At 46.6% G+C, this 23,246-nt stretch overlaps 1 protein-coding gene across 1 annotated transcript in view; it reads right to left on the bottom strand.

The window, feature by feature from the left end:
• LOC309558265 (caspase-8-like) overlaps window positions 1-23,246 on the bottom strand; it is a 174,040-nt gene that overhangs the window by 18,438 nt on the left and 132,356 nt on the right. Inside the window, exons 6-7 of the mRNA XM_082261315.1 lie at window positions 22,178-22,230; window positions 16,329-16,440 (exon numbers count right to left, since the gene is read on the bottom strand). Coding sequence (XP_082117441.1) covers window positions 16,329-16,440; window positions 22,178-22,230 — 165 coding nt within the window. The remainder of the gene's footprint in view (window positions 1-16,328; window positions 16,441-22,177; window positions 22,231-23,246) is intronic.

Here is a 23,246-nt window from a genome sequence, read left to right as displayed (position 1 = left end):
TGGCGAGGTTCTCTCTCTTCGTCCACCAATGTAGGCTTCTGCGCATTAAGCTGGTCACTTGAATCTTCTGGGAAAGATGTTGTTTTCTCCATTGTGACAGAAAACCTGTTTGGAAGAGCCTCAAGTGCCAGTGGGACCATGGCACCATGGGAATACATGAGGACATTGTGCCTACTAAACTCAGACACTGAGAGGCTGAGTACTCCGAATGACAGTGAACATCCTCTGAATGATCATATCCATCTTCTGGAGAGGTAATGACACTGTCCCAACATGGGTATTGAACATGGCCCCAGATAAATCATCTGTTGTGTCGGGGATAGGTTGCTCTTTTGGAAATTTATGAGCCAACCAAACTCCTGTAAGGTTTGAAGAAGAATCTCCCTGTGGGATCTGAGCTGATCCGGATTGCTTGCTAATAGGAGAATGTCATCTAGATACACTCTTAACCCCCTCTCCCTGAGGGGGGCGAGAACAGTCTTTAGGATCTTGGTGAATACTCGAGGAGATGTGCAGAGCCCGAATGGAAGAGCCTTGAACTGAAGATGTGTCTTGCCTACAGCGAATCTCAGAAATCTCTGATAAACTGGAAAGATTGGGATATGAAGATATGCGTCCTGAAGATCGAGAGATATCAACCAATCTCCTGGTTGGATGACCTGGATGATAGTTTGCAAGGACTCCATCTTGAAGCTCTCGAGCTCAATATATCGGTTGAGCCTTTTGAGGTCTATCACCGACCTCCAACCTCCCATCTTCTTTCGAACTAGAAAGAGTGGGGAATAGAAACCTGTGTAACGCTTCGCCAATGGAACTGGCATGGCTGCACCTTGAAGCTGAAGGTCTGTCAGGAATTCGGATAATGCCAATGCTTTCGATGGAGAGGCTGATATCCTTGTCTCCAGAAAAGAGGCATGAGGAGAAAGCTGAGAGAATACCCACCGGTGACCCAGACGGATTGTCGACAGAACCCAAGGGTCCTGGCAACGAGTAACCCAAACTGGGAGAAAGGCCTGCAGTCTGGCTCCGACCAGGAGAGACTGGAATCTTCTGACGTCAAAAAGGCTTCGCCACCTCTTGGGGGGCGGTGAAAGCCTTGGTTTTGTGAGTGTTCAGAAAGGAGGCCTGGGTGCCTCTCCAGGGTCTTCTGTTATCCCTGTTCTGCCTGGATTGCCTATAATCCCTGGAATTTGAGGGTTGGAATCTAGATGAATAGACTCTAGTTCATCTGACTTTTTTGTCTTGAGAAAGGAGACCAGACTTGCCTCCAGTCACCCTGGAAATTGCCTTGTCCAGTTTTCCTCCGATGAGGGCTTTACCATCAAACGGGATCCTACACCAACTCTGCTTGGACGCAAGATCAGCTGTCCAAGGCTTTAGCCAGAGGGTCCTCTTGGCCATTACTGTATGGAGCATTGACCGCGCAGAACAGCGGATGGTATGAATGGCGGCCTCCCCAATGAAGTCTGCTCTTCAGCTCTTCCAGTGCCTTAATAATGTCTTCTTTGGGGACATTCTGGCGTAGAGCTATCTCAACATTTTCAGTCCATGCCCTGATGGCATTGGAGACAGATGTTACATAGTTAGTGAGGTTGAAAAAAGACACAAGTCCATCCAGTTCAACCCATGATGCGTGTGTGTTTGCTTTTAACCGTACATTGTGTACCCCTGTATGTTGTGGTCTTTAAGGTGTACATCTAATAGTTTTTTGAAACTATCTATGCTCCCCGCTGATACGACTGCTTGTGGAAGAGAATTCCACATCCTTACCGCTCTTACAGTGAAGAACCCCTTACGCACTTTAAGGTTAAACCGCCTTTCCTCAAGTTTTAGTGAGTGGCCACGTGTCTTATTGTATTCCCTTTCTCTGAATAGTTTGTTCCTTATGCTAGGGTCGCCAGTACAGTATTTGTACATTGATATCATATCCCCCCTCAATCGTCTCTTCTCCAGAGAGAATAGGTTCAGTGCTTGTAGTCTTTCCTCATAGCCGATGTCCTCCATTCCCCTAATTATTTTTGTTGCCCTCCTCTGGACTTTCTCCAGTTCCAGCACATCCTTCCTGCGGACCGGTGCCCAGAACTGGACAGCATACTCCAGATGTGGCCGGACCAGAGTCTTGTAGAGCGGGAGAATAATCTCTTTATTTCTGGAGTGAATCCCCCTTTTTATACATCCCAGTATTCTGTTGGCTTTGCTTGCGGCGGCTTGGCATTGCATGCCACTGCCAAGCCTGTTGTCTACCAGTACCCCCAAGTCCTTTTCCATCCTAGACTCACCCAGAGGTTCACCCCCTAGTGAATAGCTTGCTTTCTGGTTTCTGGCACCCAAGTGCATTACTTTACATTTTTCTACATTAAACCTCATCTGCCATGTGGTTGCCCACCCCGTTATTTTGTTCAGGTCTGCTTGCAAGATTTCCACATCCTGCATAGAAGATATTGGCATGCCTAATTTAGTATCATCTGCAAATACTGAGATTGTACTAGATATCCCCTCCTCTAGATCATTTATGAATAAATTAAACAGGATTGGTCCCAGGACAGAACCCTGGGGGACCCCACTTTCCACACCCGCCCAATCCGAGTACTCCCCATTAATCACCACCCTCTGGACTCTCCCCTGGAGCCAGGTCTCTATCCAGGTACTCACCTTATGATCCATACCTACCTTCCTTAGTTTGTACAGTAAGCGTTTGTGGGGAACGGTGTCAAAGGCCTTTGCGAAGTCCAGATACACCACATCCACAGGCTTACCTTTATCTAGGTGGCAGCTCACTTCATCGTAGAAGGTTAACAGATTGGTTTGGCACGAACGATTTTTCATGAATCCATGCTGATTTCTACTTATAATACCATTTTCATTACTAATGAAAGATGTGAGGGCAATAGCTGGTTTACAGACAGCGCCTGAAGCCAAGTAGCTCCTCTTTAGGTCTAGGTCGATTCTTCGATCTAGAGGGTCTTTAAAAGAAGCTGAATCGTCCATGGGCAGTGTGACATTTTTGGCGAGTCATATGACTGCAGCATCTACCACCGCCACGGAATTCAACAACTGAGTCTCAGGCTCGGCTAGGGGGCAGAGCTTATTAAGGCAGCCTAAGGAGAACTTCTTATCCGTCTTCTTCCATTCCTCTTCTATGATCTCTCTTATCTCGCCCATTAGAGGAAAGAATACCTGCTTCCTTTTTAGGAAGGGAAAGTATGTCCTCGATTTTGGAATGGGTTCTTTGGGATCCTCCCAGGCAATCGCCGTCTTGACTGCCTGAATAAACGGTGGGACTAAGGCATAACTAAAGCCTGAAGGGTCGACTCCTCTGAAGATTCCTCCGAGAGGTGCTCCGAAGATGCCTCCCCATGTAATGGAGCCGAAGGGCGAGAAGTATTCAGGCCTGAGGGGCCTGGAGCGCTAGCATCCCTGTCCAGAACCTGAGCTGTAGAAGGAGCTATCTGTGCAGAGACTAGAGTTGTCAATTCCGAGAGGGAATCGTTCATAGTCTGCTTGAGCAGGCCTACCACTTGTTGGTTCTCCAGCTCGCGGTTGGAAGCGTAGTCTCTAAAACAGTCCTGGCAGACTAATTTTCCTGGTAAAGGCACGGCGCCACAAGTCCAGCACTTTTTCCTCGAGGAGCGAGATGGTGGAGTAGGAGAGCGACGGTGTCTTGATCTCGATCTCTCTGAGGATCTATAGTGGGATATCTTGATCTGCGGTCTGGACTGTCATGGTCGTGATGCCTTGAGAATTTTCAGGATCTCTTGGAGTGAGCCGGGCTGGAATAAAGGACATTTGTTAGTCCATAAAGGCACTCTTTTTCTTCTTTTTTCAATACTTACGAGAGGTGGTCCCATGCCTATTGTGAGGATCTTGGTTGCGTGACGAGTGGCTCATTGCAAGGCATTGCAAGAGGACCGGCTGTAAGAAATGGGAAAAAAAGAGAAAAGGGAAGGAAGAAGAGAGGAAAAGAAAAAAAAAAAGATAGGTTTATTTTTTAAATTAATTTCAGAACCTGCCATCAAGTTTGAATGGGAAAAGAAAGAAAAAAGGAGAGAAAGAAAAAAAAAAGAAGTGTCAAAAGCGCCTCTTACCAAGGGCTTTAAGGAAGTCAGAGGGAGCAGGGAAGAGATGCTGTCCTCAGGTAGGCAGAAGAGGAGTGGCCCTTTAATAGTAAAGGGAGTAAGGAAAACCCCTCCCTCTAACTCCTGTGGGAACTCAGGGCAAATTGCTACCTGATTCCCACATCCAAGATGGCCGTCCGGGCCTTAACCGAACTGCGCATGCGCAGAGCGCTCCTCGAGGACGCCTCTACTCTCCGTCCCAGCGAGGAGGCTTCCAGAGACGCTGCTGCACAGTACACAGGAGAGGGTCAGCCGAGAGCTGACGGCGATGAAGGGGGAAATATCAGACCTGGATGACACCCGCAAAAGGATCAGATGCCTGGCCAGTTTAAAGAGACAGACACAGAGGAGGTAAGAAGGGAGCGGAGGGGAGAGAGAGGAAAGAGAGAGAGGAAAAAAAAGGGGGAAGTTGAAAGTGAAGAAGAAAGTGGAAGAGAAGGAATAACAAAACAAACAAGAAAAAAAAGATGTTGGGAATCATAAAGGGGAACCGAAACTGCAAAAAAGAGAGGAAAAAAAAAAAAAAGACGGTCCTCACACAAAATCCTGCAAATCCAAACATCTGTGATTTAAAGAGACAGAAGGCAGTATGCGTTCCTATGAGGAAACACTGCTCATGATACCCCAAAAATCGACAGAAGGGGTTCTTCTTATTAGTGCTTTGAGCGACCCAAGAGCAGGGACTGCGCACGGGAGAGGCTGAACAGGGCGGATGCTGCCAAAAGGCAGAGGTATGGACATACTGCTTATTCTTCACCAGTCAGGAAGGTATGAGGAAAAAAAGGAGAATTCAATCATGTAAAGCCTGCAAAATCTCTAAGTTTTAAAAAAGGATCTGTTATGGCCCGCTCATGTTTTCATCTTGTTTAGACCTAAAGTAGCCAAGGCTGTAGCCACAAGGTAATGGTAGAAAAAATTACTCAAATGTGTGTAGTTACTTAAAGCTAAACTCCAGGATAAGCAAATATTGTCTATATACAATAAATATGTGCCTTCTTAGTTTCACCTTGTATTTATTCCAGATCTCCAGTAAGAAGCATCTCTATGCAGGAGCTTCCTGTAATAAAGACCTGTCACTGCTGTTCTCTCTCCTCATACAGGGTGACTGGTCTAGTCTCTGCCCCCTCCTGTAGTTTTCTGCAGGCAGCTTATAGTGGGTGTACCTGCTGGGCCCCTCCCACATCTCTGCTTTCTGCAGCACAGGAATGAGGTCACTGCTACTTTCACAAATGAATAACTGGGTTTGCAAAGGCATTTAGTGTACACAAAGTAGATGTATTTCCTTTGCGGCTATTGAAGAATATATTGAAACTTTCTGTGCCCAGAATTCAGCTTTAACCAGCCCATTAACCTTTATTACTAACAGATTCCCGTGGACAAATCCTAAGTACCTATGTTGTATACACAATCATTAAGTTTCCTGGTTATTAGCAGTCCTGTGTTGTCTAGTTAAACAGTATAATAACATGAGTTCAGTAGACGCGAGGCACCCTACTGGGTCTGCGTCCACGCACCCGGAGTGCTCTGATAATGAGGATGAATCCACTTCCACTACAGCTGCACATGAAAACGTGCTAGTGGATGCACTGATTGTATCAGTGCAGGAAACTTTAAAATTGGAGGACACAGCTACGGCTGCGTCGGCTGCGCAGGTGCACTATGGTACCTGCAGAGCCTCAAAGACGGCAAAGGTACTCCCCTTTCCCTCCTATTTCGACAGCATTGTCGCAAGTCAGTGGGGTCCCCCAAAACCCACTGTCGGGGTACCTAAGCATTTCGCTTGACGCTATCCTTTTGAACAGTCCCTGTTAAAGAAACTGACAGCACCACCTGTGGTGGACTGTCAGGTTTTCAGGTGGAATAAAGTCACCCTTCTCCCGGTGGAGGACTCTCCCTCCTTTAAGGACCCTTTTGACAAGAGAGCTGAATCTCTGGCCCGATACCTTTTTACCATGGCTGGTTCCATTCTGCGGCCGGTGTTTGCCATAACCTTGGTTTCCCAGAAATGGAATGGGTTAAGCTCCTGTGCCAGGATTTGGAAGGGGGACAACCTCCTCCTGACCTGGCGGAGCTGGCGGACCAGTTGGTCCAGGGGTTGCGGTATTTCTGTGATGCCTCTCAGGATGCGGCTCCCCTAGCTTGCAGGGTATCCGTGACAGCGGTGACCCTTTGCCGCATGATATGGCTGAAATCCTGGTCTGCGGACCAGGCTTCCAACAAGGTACTGACTGATCTCCCCTTTGTAGGAGACCGCCTGTTCGGAGCTTCCATGGAGGAGATCATTAAGGGTCTTAGAGAAGGTAGGAGAACTCTGCTTCCGCAGACTAACAGGAGCAAAGATTTTCATCGCAAACTTGGCCCTTTCTTCTTGGCCCATAAGCGGTCCTTTTGTCCCTCGTGATCTAAAGACCAGGAGTCAGAATCCCCCCGTAGCCCCGCAGGGGGTTCCAAGAGGCCCTGGCCTGATAATCTGAGAGTGGGTTCCTCCGGGACAGCAGACAAGCCCACTTATGCCTGAAGGGGTGCCCTCATCCGTATCTGGGGTGGAGAGGACGTCTTCGCTTGATCCGCGGACCTCCTTGATTTAAGATAAATGGGTCCACGAATTGATTCCATCCGGTTAGATCGAGTTTCAGTCCTTGCCTCCGGCAAGGTTCTTCCCTTCCAACCTGTGCTGGTCCCCAGAACGCCTACAAGGTCTTCTTGGAATCGGAATGCTTTCAGGGGTTTTAGTCAAACCTATTTACAGTACTGTTCCCAGGAAAGAAGGCAAGGTCGGTCAAATCCTGGAACTCAAGGTTTTGAACTGCTTTGTGCGGGTTCAGAAATTTTAGATGGAGTCCATTCGCACGGTAGTGACATCCCTTCATCAAAGGGATTTTCTGGCCTCTATTAAAATCAAGGATGCTTACCTTCATATACCAATACATGTCGGGCATTAGTGTTTCCTTCGTTTTGCCATAGGCGAGGAGCACTATCAATTCGTGGCGTTACACTTTGGTCTCGCCTCGGCTCCTCCGGTGTTCACAAACGTTTTGGCCCCGGTGTTAGCACTGCTACGGCAGAAGGGAATTTCGGTAATGGGGTACCTGGACAACCTCCTTCTGCGAGCAGAGTCTCCAAATGCCTTAGAAGACAATCTGGACATTTCAGTGCAAACTTTACAAGAGTTTGGGTGAAAACTGAATTTCCAAAAATCTGCTCTGCTTCAGTCCACCGAACTGGACTATCTGGGCCTGACCCTGGACTCGGCCTCAGCCCGGGTGTTTCTTCCAGAGGAGAAGTTGCAGGATGCGATTTGGCTCCTGTTGTTCAACCATCTCTCAGGACCTGCATGCACATGCAGGTGCTGGGCCTGGTGGTCTCCATTCCGTTTCTTTAGTTTCACACCAGTTTTCTGCAAAAGGAGATTCTTGCCAAATGGAACAAGAATCCACAGTCTCTAGACAATCTGATCCTGTTGAGCCGGGGTACGAGAGAGTTCCTGATCTGGTGGCTCGCTCTCCGGCGCTTCAACATGGAAAATCCTTCCTCCCCTTGTACTGGACAGTGGTCACCACAGATGCCAGCCTGTCTTGTCTTTTACATTGCCTGATGCCTTGGGCATGCATTGTACTCAGGGGGCTTGGACTCTTAAGGAGACCAGCCTGCCGTTCAATATGCTGGAAATGTGGGTGATCAGGCTTTGCCTGATCCAATGGAAAGATCGTCTGCAGGGGTGCCCCCGGGAGGGATTCAGTCGGACATTGCCATGGCCGTGTCATATGTCAATCATCAAGGGGGCACCAAAAGTGCCCTAGCAGCCTGGGAAGTAGCCGGCATTCTAAGGTGGGCAGAACGCTTTCTTCTAGCCATCTCTGCTGTGCATATTCCAGGGGTGGAAAATTGGCAGGAAGACTAACTCAGTCAGCAGACGTTGGATCAGGGAGAATGGTCTCTCCACCCAGAAGTGTTTCATCAACTATGTCTCTGGCGGGGGACTCCCGATGTAGCAAGGTCTCGGGATCCTCTGGCCGACGCCACAGACGGTCTGGTGGCCCCTAGGGGCCAGTTTCATCTGGTATACGCATTTCCTCCAATTACTCTGCCGAGACTCCTGCGAAGAATTGAGGCAGAAGGGATTCCAGTAATCCTAGTGGCCCCAGACTGGCCTCGCAGGTCTTGGTACGCAGACCTGGTACAGCTGGTCACCGATGTACCCTGGAGACTCCCTCTCAGAGAAGATCTTTTAGCTCATGGGTCGATCTTCCATCCTGCTTTACAGTTGCTGGCTTTAAAGGCTTTGCTATTGAAAGCCAGGTGCTTAAGGATAGAGGGGTGTCTGAATCTGTGATTCCTACACTGTTAAAAGCTAGAAAATCTACTTCTAGGAAGATTTATCATTGAGTCTGAAAGGTGTACATTGCATGGTGTGAGTTTCCGGGGGTTTCCCCCTGTTCCCTTTCGGCGTCTCGTGTCTTGGAGTTTCTCCAAAGAGGTGTAGATCAGCGTTTGGCCTTGGGTACCATCAAAGGCCAGATTTCGGCCCTGGTGATTTCCTTCCAGCGCCCGTTGGCCACAAATTCCTTGGTTCACACCTTTGTTCAGGGGGTCCGCCACCTGGCTCCCCTGGTGAGGTCTCCATTACCACAGTGGGACCTTAATTTGGTGCTGTCGGTACTTCAGAAACCCCCCTTTTTAAAATATTTGTGCGTTTGGGGCTATTATGTCTGCGTGCAGGGTGTCGGAGTTGGCTGCGTTGTCTTGTCGTTCACCTTACCTGGTGGTTCACAGAGACAAAGTGGTGCTTCGTTACTGCCAGTCTCTTGCAAAAAGAAGATATCAGCATCAAACCTGCTGAGCAAAAATAAGAGTAGCACTGCCCCCTGGAGGGCTGCTGGATATAAAATTTTCTGGATTTCCCTGGGTTACCCATAGCAACTGTTTGCAGAAATTTATCACTTTAAGTTCTTGGCTCAGTCAAAGATCAATCCAGGGGTTGCTGTTTTGTGGTTTTATTTTAGAACTGGGATAGGAGAAGGGAGGAGTGGGATACTCCAACTGTTAACTATTCACAATGCTGAGGACAACTGAATTGAGAGTGCGGCAAAAGACCGCTGCTTCTTCCTGCCACTTTATTTATTTATTTCAGGTACTTATATAGCGCTGTCAATTTACGCAGCGCTTTACATATACATTGTACATTCACATCAAATGAAGGTAATGTAAATGTTGCTATGGTACTTTTCTTCAAGGCACTCACCTAGTACCCCCTTTCTTTCCAGTGCTAGCTGACACCCGTCCACTGACTCTACACTCTGGAGTGGTCCCCTTCCTGGGCACACCCCTGGGCAAGTTCCTCTGTACTCATGGACACTGTTTTCCCAGATTCACTGCAGCCCCAATTCCTCCAGTCAGCTTCTCCTTGACCTCTGGGTTCAGCTATACACTCTCTCTGATTCCCTAGGCCGACTGCCTGTGACCACCACCACTGCTGCAGAAGAGGAGGTAGCCACCACCCTCCTTCTGGGACCTGGCTTCCCACTCAAAGACCCTGAGCACATGTGTCCCTGGCTTTATATACCATGCCCCATAATGCACCAAGACAGACAGCCTGTGCCAATCCCTGGGGTAGTAACAAAGCCTGTGTGTTACTGGCTGGGTTTCCTACACTGTCCAATGTGCCTCCCCATTGGACACAGTGGGGACACTCCCTCAGCTCAGATGAATCACACACTGGACACATGGAGCTGGCCTAACTATCAAATCCTGCTCCCTGAGAAGCAGGGAGCACATACATTTAGCCTGCTGCTTTGCTGTTAAGCAGACAGAGCCAAAACTACTCTGCCTACCTAGCACCTGACAAGGAGGGTACTACATCAGTCTTCAGTGTAAAGCCTTGCCTAGTGCCACACAGCCTTTCCAGTAAAAATAAGTCCTTGCCTGGTCCTCCTTTTAGTGTGAATGTGTGCCAAGGCCCCATTCATTTCAGTGGACAGGCTGTATTCATGTTGCCCCTAAAGTGGTCCAGCAGAGTACAGCCTACCCATAGGAATGAAGAATATCAATGAGAAGAGGACATTTTCCATTATAAGTGCCTGGGATACCAGCAGGGCTTATGAAGAGATGACATGAAGCTCCACAACAAATCAAATACTGCTTTAAGAAACAGCAAGAAACTGCTGCCTGATGTGACCAGTGGCACAGAAAGTAACTCTACGGAATTAAGTAAGCTGCAGATAATTTGTTTTCAGGTGCCAGCTCTTGATTTAATCAGCAACATTAAGTTTTAGGGGTTGTGGAGAGTTACTCTATATATAAATAACGTTGTAATAATTTTTTACTTCATACACTTTTTTTTGCTTTTTTTCAGTTTCTAAGACAACCTCCACAATCACTCAGTCATTAAGGTCAATTTACTAATAGGTGCATGATCATAATCTTTGTGTGAAATAGTTTTTTGCCCATTGTAAACCTTTATTCTCACGAATATGATGTTTTTTTTCTTAAAAAAGAAGGACTGCATCTCCTAACACAGGGGTCTCCAAACTATGGCCCTCCAGTTGTTCAGGAACTTCCCATCATGTTTAGTCATCTCTGTGAATGTCAGAGTTTTACAACGCCTTATGAGACGTGTAGTTCTGCAACAGCTGGAGGTCTGTAGTTTGAGGATCCCTGTCCTAACACCTCAAAAGCTACTGATAGTTTAACATAAATGTCACAGAATATGTTTTGTATTCTATTTATGCAAAATAGAACTTAAATCTACAGTATCTCACAAAAGTGAGTACACCTCTCACATTTTTGTAAATATTTTATTATAGCTTTTCATGTGACAACACTGACGAAATGACACTTTGCTACAATGTAAAGTAGGGAGTGTACAGCTTGTATAACCCCTCAAAAGTGAGTACTTTGACACTGAAAAATTGTAATTTCGTCAGTGTTGTCACATGAAAAGATATAATGGGATTTTTGTGCTTACAGTAAAATCCATTTCTCTGAGTTCATCAACGGACACAGCGCTCCATAGATCATAACTAGTGGGTTAGGACTAGGCAGAACAAAAAATATCTGGCTATGCCCAAGGGCCATCCTCAGCTGGTATACACCCCCCCTCTCTGCTCTAGGTTATCAGTTTAGTAGTAAGCAGTATTAGAAATATCAGAACTCCATAGAGGGGTGGGTGCTGTATCCGTCGATGAACTCATCGCTCCATAAATCATAACTAGTGGGACGTCCAAAAGCAGTACCAAAAGGAAAATGAGGGGTAGGGAAAATAACCCAAGGCTAAAAATAAGAGCCCTTAACCAGGACAAAGGAGCCTTAACTGGGTCACATGTACCCCATCTGAAAAATAAAAAAGGTCCAAGAAGCACTCAGCGCCCCAGTAGAATGTGCCAGACAGGGAAAGGCGGAAAGGCGGAACCTGACCTTTAATGGAATAGGCATGAGTTACTGTCTGTCTGATCCATCTGGAGCAGGTAGCTGAAGAAGCAGCAAGCCCTTTTTGCACGAACGAAGCAAATTCCTTGGGATGAGCAAGGAATGCAACACATTGTCCTGATTGAAATGGAAGTCAGAGACAACTTTGGGCAAGAATGATGGACAGGGACGAAGAACCACTTCATCCCTATAGACCACCAAATAGGGACTGCGACAGGATAATGCCGCCAACTCCCATACCCTGCGGGTAATTGCCACCAAGAATGTCACCTTCTGGTATAACGTAGGCAAGGGAATCTCCTGAATATTCTCAAATGTAGGTTTCTGGAGAACCGAAAGCACTAAATTTAAATCTCATGGCGGCAAAAGAGATTGTACAAGTGAAGCCACATGTTGAACCCCCTGAATGAAGGTACGAACTAAAGAGTACGTGGCTAGGGGGTCGCTGAAAGAAGATTGCCAAGGCAGACACCTGGCCCTTGATGGAACTCAGGGCCAACTTCTGTCTTGAAGGTGGATACCACCAGACTCAGAACCTGTATGAAAATCGTGAGAGAGAACTGTCTGTGCGGCAGCAGCCGGTGAATCACGCCCTGTGGTTCCTGAAATTTGTCCAGAGGAAGAATTAAAATCAGACCTAGGTAATTCAATCCCCTGGATAGGGATGGGGGAACCTTAGGTAGTTTGGACATCACCTGAACCTTTGCAGGAATTGAATCCACACAAGGAGACTCAGGACCTAAAAACCCTGAAAAGGACAAACTGTGCCCCCCTTTCTGGGTACCCCCAAAATAAACCTTTCGCGGATCTCCTTGACGCTCACCAAAGAAGTCCACTGGACTGGAAATCTGCAAAGATGTCCCCCCCCACCCCAAAAATTGGGGGAGGGCAGACCTTCATGCTGAAGAGGACTTGTCTGCGGGTCCGAAAAAGCTAGCTTTAGGCTTACCAGACCGAGGTTACTTGGAACCTCCCGGGGAAGATTTCAAAGATCTATTTCCCTTATTCTCCATCACAGAAGCATGAAATAATTTTCTATGGGCTGAGAAGGAGGGCCCCATCTGCGATGAGGCTCCTTTCCTTTCCTGGAAGCAAGGTACTCTCCCCCCCCCCCCCCCGTGATACCCTTAATGATGTCTTCCAGGGTAGCCCCAAACAGGCAATCGCCTTGAAAGGGCAGACCAATGAGAGCTTTCTTAGAGGCTTGGTCTGGACCAATTCTTAATCCATAGCACATGCCTAATCACCACTGCTGAAACAGATTGTTTGGACAGCACAGAAGCAGTATCCAAAGCTGCATCACAAATAAACTGCAGCTCATGGACCAACTGGTCGGCTAAATCAACATAAGCAGCGGGGACCTGCTCACCCCCCAGGCCCTGGCGCAAAAGCTTGGCCCATTCAGTTAGGGTCTAAGACACCAGGGCTGAGGCAATGACTGGGTGCAATGCCGAACCAGCCATAGTAAACATGCTGCGTGCCACAGCCTCCACTTTCTTGTCAGCTGGGTCCTTAAAGGACAGGGACTCCTTTACTGAGATCGTGGTTGCTTTATTCAACCTGGAAACAGGAGGATCCACCACTGGTGGACTAGTCCACTTCATTAAAAATAAACTCCCCAAAGGGTAACATATAGCAAAATTACCACAAATGGTAATTTTGGTTGTTCCCATTCCTTACAGAAAAACCTGTCAAAATAAGGCACATAAGGAAACACCTTTGGAGTGCGAGGTGACTTATGCATACCAAACGACACAGCCACATCTGTGGCTACATAAGCCGCATCCTCCATTTTTAAAGTCTCCCGCACTGCAGTGATAGGTGCGTCTACCAGCGCTTTTTCACTTGCTGCTGCAACCATGGAGGAAATCATCCTCACTATCGGATGGATCTGGAGTTGTGATATTAAGCCCCCCTGGACGGTCCGCGTCCACGGCGGCATCAGGCTCAGATTCAGATCAGACAGACTGAGCATGGGAAGGTGGGGGACTTTTGATACTGGGCCTTTGCCCACACGTCACTTCCACCCGGGACACTAAGGACTGCAGGAGCGCCGTCAGTGCAACCATGGGAAGCTGGGGTTCTGAGGGACCTGCCACATCCATGAGGGGGTCAGTGGGGGAGATGTGACCCTGAGGTTCCATAAGGAAAGGAAGAACTTGCAGTACAAAAACAATCTTTTTGGCACCACTAAAGGATCCCTCCAAGGCTCAGGGTACCTATCAGCAGAGATAACAGGGACCCCCAGAGACTCACCCTACCGACCGGAGGAGCGCTGAGAATTGGAACCCAGCATCATTGTGGACACTATCCTTGTTCATATGTCCCGGGCACAGGAAGAGGAAACTAAGGAGGAAGAGGAGGAGTTTCGGCATCTCCACGAGGCCTCAGTCCTCCAGCATCCCCATGTCATAATTCGGCTACACAAACATGGCTGCCAACCGGAGACCAGCTAGACTAAGGGAAAATGGCCCCAATAAGCTACACTGAAGCATGCTGCCAGAATCTTTCCTTGCCCCTCTACAACACTGCACCCTCTGCAAGGGAACCCCCCCCCCCCAAGGTAGGACACGCATTTAGGGGAGACTCTGCTGTGCACTCTGCACTGGGACCCCCCTGCACTCTACCCACACTGCAAACAGCAGGGCATGCACCTAGGGGTCTTCTACACTGGGACCCCTCTAGACTACAAGGGCGGGACAAACACTATACAAGGACCCTTACAGAGTGGGCATAGCAGGAGAGACCCCAGGGGTTTCTACTGCATTCTCTGCCCTGGGACCTCCACCAGACTCCAGGTCCAGACAGAGGGGAAAGGGGGTGGGGGAACCCCACTCTGGAGGTTACTGTGTGCACCCCAAAGAAAAAGGGGATGGGGGAATGTACTTACCCTTCCATGGTGCGGTTAATGCTCCAGACAGAACTCCTCGCCACCAAAGTAGGGGAGCTGTCGGCCAAGGGACCACTGCTACTCAAGCTCGGTCGTATGCGACCCTGTGAGACATTTAACTTTCGGGCCAGCCTCTGTCCTTTAGGCTATTTTCCCGGCTGTCCTAGCATGTAGCTGCAGTCTGCACGCGCTCATTGGCTGGGCTGGGGGGGGACCACTGGATCTAGATTATCCAGCGCGTTGCCAAGCCCAGCAGTTGATTGTAGATCTCCCGAGAGAAAAAACAAAAAAGATGTGCAGAAGGAGAATTTTGCTAGGACCAGAGATCCCAGCCGGGAGCCTATGTCCTTACTCCTGACTAGAAGGATTAAAACTGATTAGAGAGGGGAGTTATATACCAGCTGAGGACGACCCATGGACGTAGCCAGGTGTTTTTTGTTATGCCTAGTCCTATTTTTGGTGGAGGCAATATAGTTACATAGTTACATAGTAGGTGAGGTTGAGTAAAGACAATAGTTCATCCAGTTCAACCTGTGTAGGTGTGTGTGGCTGTAATCATCTTACATACCCCTGAATGTTCTGATCCTTGAGATGTACGTCTAATAGTCTTTTGAAAGCCACCATACTACCCGCAGAAACCACCTCTTGTGGTAGAGAATTCCACAATCTTGTAGCCCTAACAGTAAAGAACCCCCCACGTTGCCTGAGGTTAAAACGCTTCTCCTCTAATGGCATTGTATGCCCCCGAGTCCTCATGCAATCCCTTCGACTGAACAGCTTTTTTTCTAAGCCTAGATCCCCATTGAGATATTTAAAAATTGCTATCATGTCCCCCCTCAGGCGTCTCTTCTCCAGGGAGAATAAATCAAGCGATTGCAGACGCTCCTCATAATCAAGGTCCTCCAATCCCCTAATTAGTTTAGTTGCCCTTCTCTGGACCCTCTCCAGCTCCAACACATCCCTTCTGAGGACTGGCGACCAGAACTGGACAGAATACTCCAGATGCGGCCAGACCAGAGTTTTATAAAGTGGAAGGATTATAGTCTTATCTCTGGAATACATCCCTTTCTTTATGCATGCTAATATTCTGCTAGCCTTGGCAGCTGCCACTTGACATTGCATGCTGTTGCCTAGTCTATCATCAATCAAGACTCCCAGATCCTTCTCCATTTTTGATTCCCCCAAGGGTTCCCCTAACGTGTATTGTGCTTTTATGTTTCTAGTCCCCAAGTGCAAAACCTTACACTTCTCCACGTTAAACCTCATTTGCCATGTCGTTGCCCACTCCGTTATTTTGTTCAGGTCATCCTGTAGGATATCTGCTTCATGCTGTGCAGTTATTGCCCTGCCTAATTTTGTGTCATCTGCAAAAACTGATATTGAACTACTGATCCCATCCTCAATGCTGTTTATGAATAAATTGAACAAGGTTGGTCCTAGGACTGAGCCTTGGGGGACCCCGCTTACTACCTCAGACCAGTCTGAGTATGCGCTGTTTATTACCACCCTTTGGACACGCCCTTTTAGCCAGTTCCGTATCCAAGAGCAAACCCTGCTGTCGATACCTGCAGACCTTATTTTATAAATTAAGCGCTTATGGGGAACTGTATCAAACGCCTTAGCGAAATCTAGGTACACCACATCCACCCACTAGTTATGACCCACTAGTTATGATTACTGGAGCGCTGTGTCCATCAGTGAATGAAAGAGAAAATAAAATATTTACAAAAATGTGAGGGGTGTACTCACTTTTGTGAGATACTGTATAATACAGCATGCAAGCAGTACATTCAGATCATTTACTGCATGTGTTTAAACCTTTACGGAATGGAAACATTGTTTTTGATTTTAAAACTTGGCATTAAATACACGGTTATAAAAACTTTGTTTATTTTTACCAGCATCTTCATCTGTTCCAATCCGAGTCATCTCTCTTTTTACAAAATCCTTATTATTCAGAATCACACACCAGCCATGTGGGTTTTTGTCCAGAATGTATTGTTCCAAATTCTGCGACATTAATTACTCTGGTTAGTTAAATTCCATAAAGAATGTAATTTATAGAAAACTATGTCTATTTCACAGCTGTGTTAATGGTACATTTGCTAACAAGCTTTATAAAAAATTCAACAAAGATGCTAACAGGTATAAAGTGCTGGCATCTATACCATGCTGCTGCAGGTACAGTAAGAGAATGAGAGGGGGTGGGAAAGCTCAAACATTACTAGGAAATGTAAGAATTTCGACAAATAACAGTTCAACATTTGGGCACAATGTGGGCACTGAAAGTTTCCACAGGTAGTTGTCTTCTAGATGCTCCAAAACAAAATAGTGTTGTATAACACCTTGCTCCTGCATTCAGAATCCGAGCTCCCTGACCACTCTTTCCACCGGGGTTCCAACAAGTACTGCAAGCCTCATCTGTGGGGTCATGGGATACTCCTCCCTCATGAGTGTGGTTACAATACTTTTAACCCTTGCCACACACACCACTGCCGTCAGCCCACAGAGCTGTGGATTCATAACATTTGTCGGCTGACGGCAGTGGTGTGTGTGGCAAGGGGGTTAAAAGTATTGTAACCACACCCAGGAGGGAAGAGTATCCCAACGTCCCACAGATGAGGCTTGGGCCATTCTTTGCTATAAAAACGTATGAGTTTGACATGGCACAGTGGCTCTGAGGAAGAGGTGAAGCCTCGAAATGCGTCAGCCCTCATCCGTTAAGGACAGTGGACATTTAAAGGGACGGCTCCTGATAATCGGATTTGATATGACTGATTTACACCATTGTTTGTGAGTAGTAATTTTTATGTTTTAATAATAAAGCCTATATTGAGGATAATGCGCTAGGCCGGTGCGCCTTTGTTAGCTGTCTTCTAGATGCCTGAACTTCATACCTGTACAGAGAGAGTCCCTCCCACACACCATCCTATTAACTTTCAAAAAACCATAGTGGATGAATGGCAACAGAGGCCTGGATAACCAATACTGAGCAGATGCTAGCACATCAACTACAATAAGGCAGATATCTTTAGCTTTACAATGAAAGCCAACATGTCTAGGCTGCAGAAATCCCCTTTATCAATGTGACAGGCACAAGCTAATACATGCCCAGAGTATAAATCTAAAGAAAGAAGCAACACCTACCTCATCGAGAACTACTGTACTTCTAACACCATGCTCATGCACAACTGGACCCAGGTCAAATAAGCAAAGTGCAACGTGAGTAAAAAAGAAGCACGTATGATGCTCATCTTGAACACAGGGCCCCATAGATCGGAAATCCAGGACTGGAGCAGATTTGTGCTGCACACTGCCTATTGGTAGGCAATGGTAACAACAGATCATCACATGCTAATGAAACCTCATGAATCCTCAGACCTCAGAAACCTCATGAATGTGTCAGATGTCATTGTTTCACATATATACAGTCTAGATGTATATATGTATGTTTTTATACAAAGATACTGGCTATACATCACCACCAGACATGTATGTATCCACAGGACAAGCTGGGCGGGTGAATGAAACATTCAAAGGTGTCCCACAAATCCATTCACAAAGGAGGGTGCCACTGGACTCCCCAAAGCTATATTGTTTATTTGATGAAAGATTGTGTCTTCAGACTTGAAAGAATTGTTATGCAGGGTTAGGCACAATCTCAACAATGGTTGAGGAATTCACAAGGTACCAGAGACATTTTAGAGGACAAGAATGATTCTGCCAAAACTATTCTTGCTACTATTGCTTGTATATAGTGATGAAATATCTGTACTGGTAAAATACCAGTCAGACTAAGTTTGTTGCCTTCAGTTTTGTAAAGTCTCCAGTGTCCTTGACATAGGGTGCCAATAATGTGACCTAGGGCTGTAGGTAGAAAATCCACCAACTGTGCAAAAAAATTGGGGAATCACTCAGATCCAGACATGACTGGCTGAAACAACAACGAACTGCAGGCTTTGTGGACCTTAGAACGGCTGTAATGAATGCTAGGAATTGATGTAGCTATCAATTGTCCCATACTGGTCCACTGGCATGAACTCTCTTCTATTCTTTAACCTAGATGGCATATTGGCATATTGGTGGTTGAAGATGTTGTGTAGAAACAAATGTTTGAGCTTGGGTTTGCAGTCTTTTTTTTTTTTTTTTTACAATTATCATTGAAAGTGAAAGTAAGAGAAAATCCCACATTTTGGGTTGTCCCCAGAAAAGTAATGGAGGGGAAATCTTCTAATGAGGACAATAGTTCTGGTGGCTTGGGGGTTCCCAAGGTATTCCCTTAATTTGCACAATGAGGCACAGATGGCTGTTGAGCCTCTGGCGGCGGCTGTTCGTGGTTTCGGGGCGGTCGGGGGGATCCGGGTGGGGTCCTTGGAGGAAAAGTTGGCGCTTTATGCTGACGATATTATCCTTTTCCTCCGGGACCCCGGCCGGTCGCTCCGTTCGGCCCTGGATCTGTTGGCAGTCTTCACCACCTTGTCTGGCCTGCGAGTGAACTGGGACAAGTCGCTTATCCTTCCGGTGGACGCGGGGGCCCGTGCCCACGCGGACCCGTCCTTGCCCCTGTGTTGGACTGACAGGCTCAAATATCTGGGCATAGTGATATCCCCTGACATTCGGGACTTTTGTGATCTTAATTTATCTCCCTTGTTGTTGAAATTCGGGACCAAGCTGCGCTCCTGGGCTAATCTCCCCTTGACCCTGATTGGCCGCATTAACCTAGTCAAGATGAAGCTGTTGCCCCCTCTCCTATATGTGCTTCGTCACTCCCCTGTCTGGATACCGAAGGCCGTTTTTCGTCGGCTCCACTCTCGCATCCTTACTTTTATCTGGAATTCTCGCCCTCCTAGACTTCGACTGACGATCCTACAGCGACCCTGGACTCGGGGGGGACTGGCGTGTCCGGATTTTTTCCGTTACTTCGTGGCGGGACTTTTGACGCATGCTCACAACTGGCTGATCTCGGATGCCTCCAATGCTGCGGTAGCCCTGGAGGCGGGCCTGCTGGGCTCATATGAGGCTTTACGTAACTTGTTGCTGCGTGGACCGAGGGCCCCGTACCCTGTCACTGTCTCGATGTTGGCAGTGATTAGGGCATGGAAGTTGCAATCGCCCTACATTCGGTTGGGACCTGGTCGGCGTTCCCCGAATTCCCCCCTATGGATGAATCCGGAGTTACCGGAGTTTTTCTCCATCCCGGATCCCTCCGTGTGGGCCTCCAAGGGCATTCTGTCTCTCTCTCACATCTGTCGGGGGGAGGAGCTTGCGTCGTTCGACCAACTGAAGGCCGATTTCTCCCTACCCAATTCCCACTTTTTCAGGTACCTGCAGCTCCGCCATGCCTTCCACAAACAGTTCGGTAATTTTTCTTGCGACTTCACGCTAGCTGACTTAGAGGCCATTCTCCGAAACGAGACCTTAAAAAAACCACTCTCCACTATCTATGGTACCCTGCTCCCCAGTGTGCACTCGGGGCTGGAGGTCCTGCAGGCCTTCTGGGTGGCAGAGGTTCCCGGCCTTGATGCGGAGGACTGGGAGGACGTCTGGGATTACCCGTTCCGTCACCTGGTGGCCGCCAGGGACCGCCTTGTGCAGTTTAAAATCCTTCATCGGTTTCATCTAACCCCGACCCGACTGCACAGGGCCTTCCCTGATACGCCTGCGGTCTGCTGGCGCTGCGGAGCGCCGGACGCCGCGTATACACACATGGTTTGGCATTGCCCACCCCTGGTAGAGTACTGGACCCGGATTCTGGACTTTGTTGCTCGAGTGACCACCATCCGCGTGCCTCTAAAGCTGGAGTATTGTATTCTGGGACTTGTGAATGATCTGGCCCACTCTGTGGCGTCTCGCACTCTTTTAGGGCTTCTGTTGTTCTACGCTAGGAAAATGGTGGTTCTCCACTGGCGGAAGCCTGCTGCACCCACCGTTTCCTCGTGGAAATCTCTTGTGAACTCAGTAATCCCACTTTACAAAGCAACCTATGCTAATAGGGGTTGCCCGCAAAAATTCTCAAAGGTGTGGGACATTTGGTTGGAGTCTGATGATACTACCAATGATGCGGGGGGCCCTGCTGTACCGACTTAGGACCCTTAATTGTATTTGTTATTGCTAATTATTTCCCCTACATGCAGTGGACTCTGTTCAGATCTTCTTCTCTATTGATCTGATGGACCTTCACGCAGTGAACGGATTTCTCCTGTCACCGGGATCCTTGTGCGTTGAACACCCTTATGAAGTAGCAGTTGGGTGCAGCCTTGTTTGGGGTTGTTTTTGCCTTTTTGTTGCTGTGTATTTTTATTTTATTTTATTTTGTTCTTTTTTGTCTTGTTGTTGAGCCAGGGAATGCCCAATGGCTGTGTTTTTGTATGTTGTTCTTTTTGAAACAAATAAAAAGAATTTTCAATGAGGCACAGATGACAAAAAATAAACTGACAGCGGTTATACCTTCCCAATCTATTCAAAATGTAAAAAAAAAATGTTTTGCCTATAGTTCTACTTTAATCAAATCAAAATTGAATTGAATAGGTACTGGAACAAAAGATAATCATTAAGATAAAGGACTCCGCTTGACTGGTATGAGTAACCTGGAAGTATGATTGATTACGGGTTCTCTTGTTGTATCTCCTGGTGGTATGTTGTGCCTTCATGTTTGTTGAAGTGGGGTTATGGCCATCCCTCTTGGGTAAGTGTTTGCACTGCCTTTGCAAAAACGGGAACCAGAGTTGGTAACTGTGCCTGATGTGGTTGGGCAAAAGTTGTTAGATCTGTCAGTAAATCACGGTTGGATGACAGACTCTGTGTGGCAGTGGTAGAGTTATTACGACCAAAGCGATGTGGCCGATGTATAGAGATATCAGCTCCCATAAGCCATGGTATAACATGACCTTTACTGTAATCAAGACAAACATGTTTTTATTTTACTCTTTTTGTTATTCATATCTGTAAAGACTTTTCAGATTCAGTTCAAATTGTATGTTGTCAGAGGCATGACTTTGCCCTTAAGTGAAAGCTCAAGTGCCTATGGGTCACTCTGACTATTTATAATATGCTCATTAGCTTGTGTCTGCCACAGAGTTCATGTCTGCCAAAGGCAGAGGTCTCCAAACTTTCAAAACAAAAGGGCCAGCCCAGTTTACTGCCCTTCAAACTTTAGGGAGCCAGACTGGCCAGTGGGAGTAGAAAATGCCCTGGCATCCGTAGGAGTAAACAAAGCCATAGACTTGGTGGGAGTAGAAAATGCCCTGGCATCAGTGGGAGTAGAAAATGCCCTGGCATCCGTAGGAGTAAACAAAGCCATAGACTTGGTGGTCAGTGGGAGCAAAAACAATTACATCATTGGTGTCAGTGAGAGGAATAGTGCCCCATAAATGGTGTCAGTGAGAAAATTATTTTCACATCCCTGGTGTCTGTGGAAGGAATAGTATTCCATCATTGGTGTCAACGGGAGGAATAGTGCCCCAAGAGCCAGATTAGGGAAAGCAAAGGGCCATAGCTGGAGACCCCTGGCCTAAGAGGTACTGTGTGGCCCTGAAATGTCAGTGTTTATGCTACATACTGTAACTAAAGTTACAGCTAACTTATATTGCTAATTTTGGTGTGCTGGCATCTGTTTGGTTTTAAATCTGTCAGCCATTGTTAAAATGACGGAATCACTTGAAACAATATATTATTATAAAAGCTATTCCTTACATTTAATTTTGCAAAAGAATACTGTATATCACATATTTATGCAGAATTGTCATACTTTGCCTTTTCCAGATTCAGCTTTCTGCTCCTCTGGCTGATTAGTTGCACTCTCTAAAAGAAAGTAAAATAAATACAGGACTTAACAATAAATCTGATTACAATAGTATTGATTTTTTAATTTTTTTATTTATCCATACCTTGGATTGGAATTTTCTCCTGTGTGGAATCGAGGTATTTTGCTTGTCTGCCTGTAAAATATAAAACACCTAAGGTCATTTACACTGTAAAAATACAGATACCTGCAGATGGAAACACCTTAAAGCTAAACTCTGGGTTCAAAACAAAAATACTTTTGCGATGGGCAGCCAATGCACTGCAATGCAATGCTATTAATTTTTGAATTGTGCTTTATTTGTGAATTTCACTTCATTTGCTAATTTTTCAATTTCTAGATACAGTATGCCTCAATGTTGGTACTTCTAACACTAGAATAAAACTACATATGTGTGATTTAAACTGCATTCACATATAAACAATTTTCAGCAGTATAACACTGAGGCCCTAGTCATTATGTAAAATATGGAATCCAAAACCAGACATCATAAAACTAGCGACCATAATAATATTTAGAACCTAAAAGGTCATTGCATACCTGTGTGAATCCACCCAGAGCCCTATCTCACTACAATTTTACAAGTGGAATATACACTTCAAAAACACACCATAGAAAAGTATAATTATATAGTAGGAATATATTCAAAAATATTCATCACAAGCCACAAAGTATATAACTTGTGCATCAAATGGTCTTGCAAACCCACATATTACCTTGTAAAAGTGGCAGTGACATCATCACTAGGGTGTACATAGTCTGTCTACAGAAAACAGATCTGAAATAAATACACAAAGCATACCAAGATTCAAGTAAGAATACACAAGCCTTTTGAATTTAGGCTATATTCATACTGTTGCAATGCGGTTTATAATCTGCAGAAAATTGCAAGAGGGGTTGGAGACAAGACCAGTCATTCTGTACATGAAAGGCCTGCCCGGAGCTTGAAGGAAATGATAAGCATAGGGCATACTTGATAGGGTGGAAGGAAAACCAGGCAGTAGGGGGTTAAATT

This window comes from Pelophylax lessonae (assembly GCF_965119305.1).
Source record: "Pelophylax lessonae genome assembly, chromosome: 6".
Lineage (NCBI taxonomy): Eukaryota > Metazoa > Chordata > Amphibia > Anura > Ranidae > Pelophylax > Pelophylax lessonae.
Note: the sequence above shows the minus strand (reverse complement) of the source record. Positions and strands in the feature narration are given on the sequence as shown.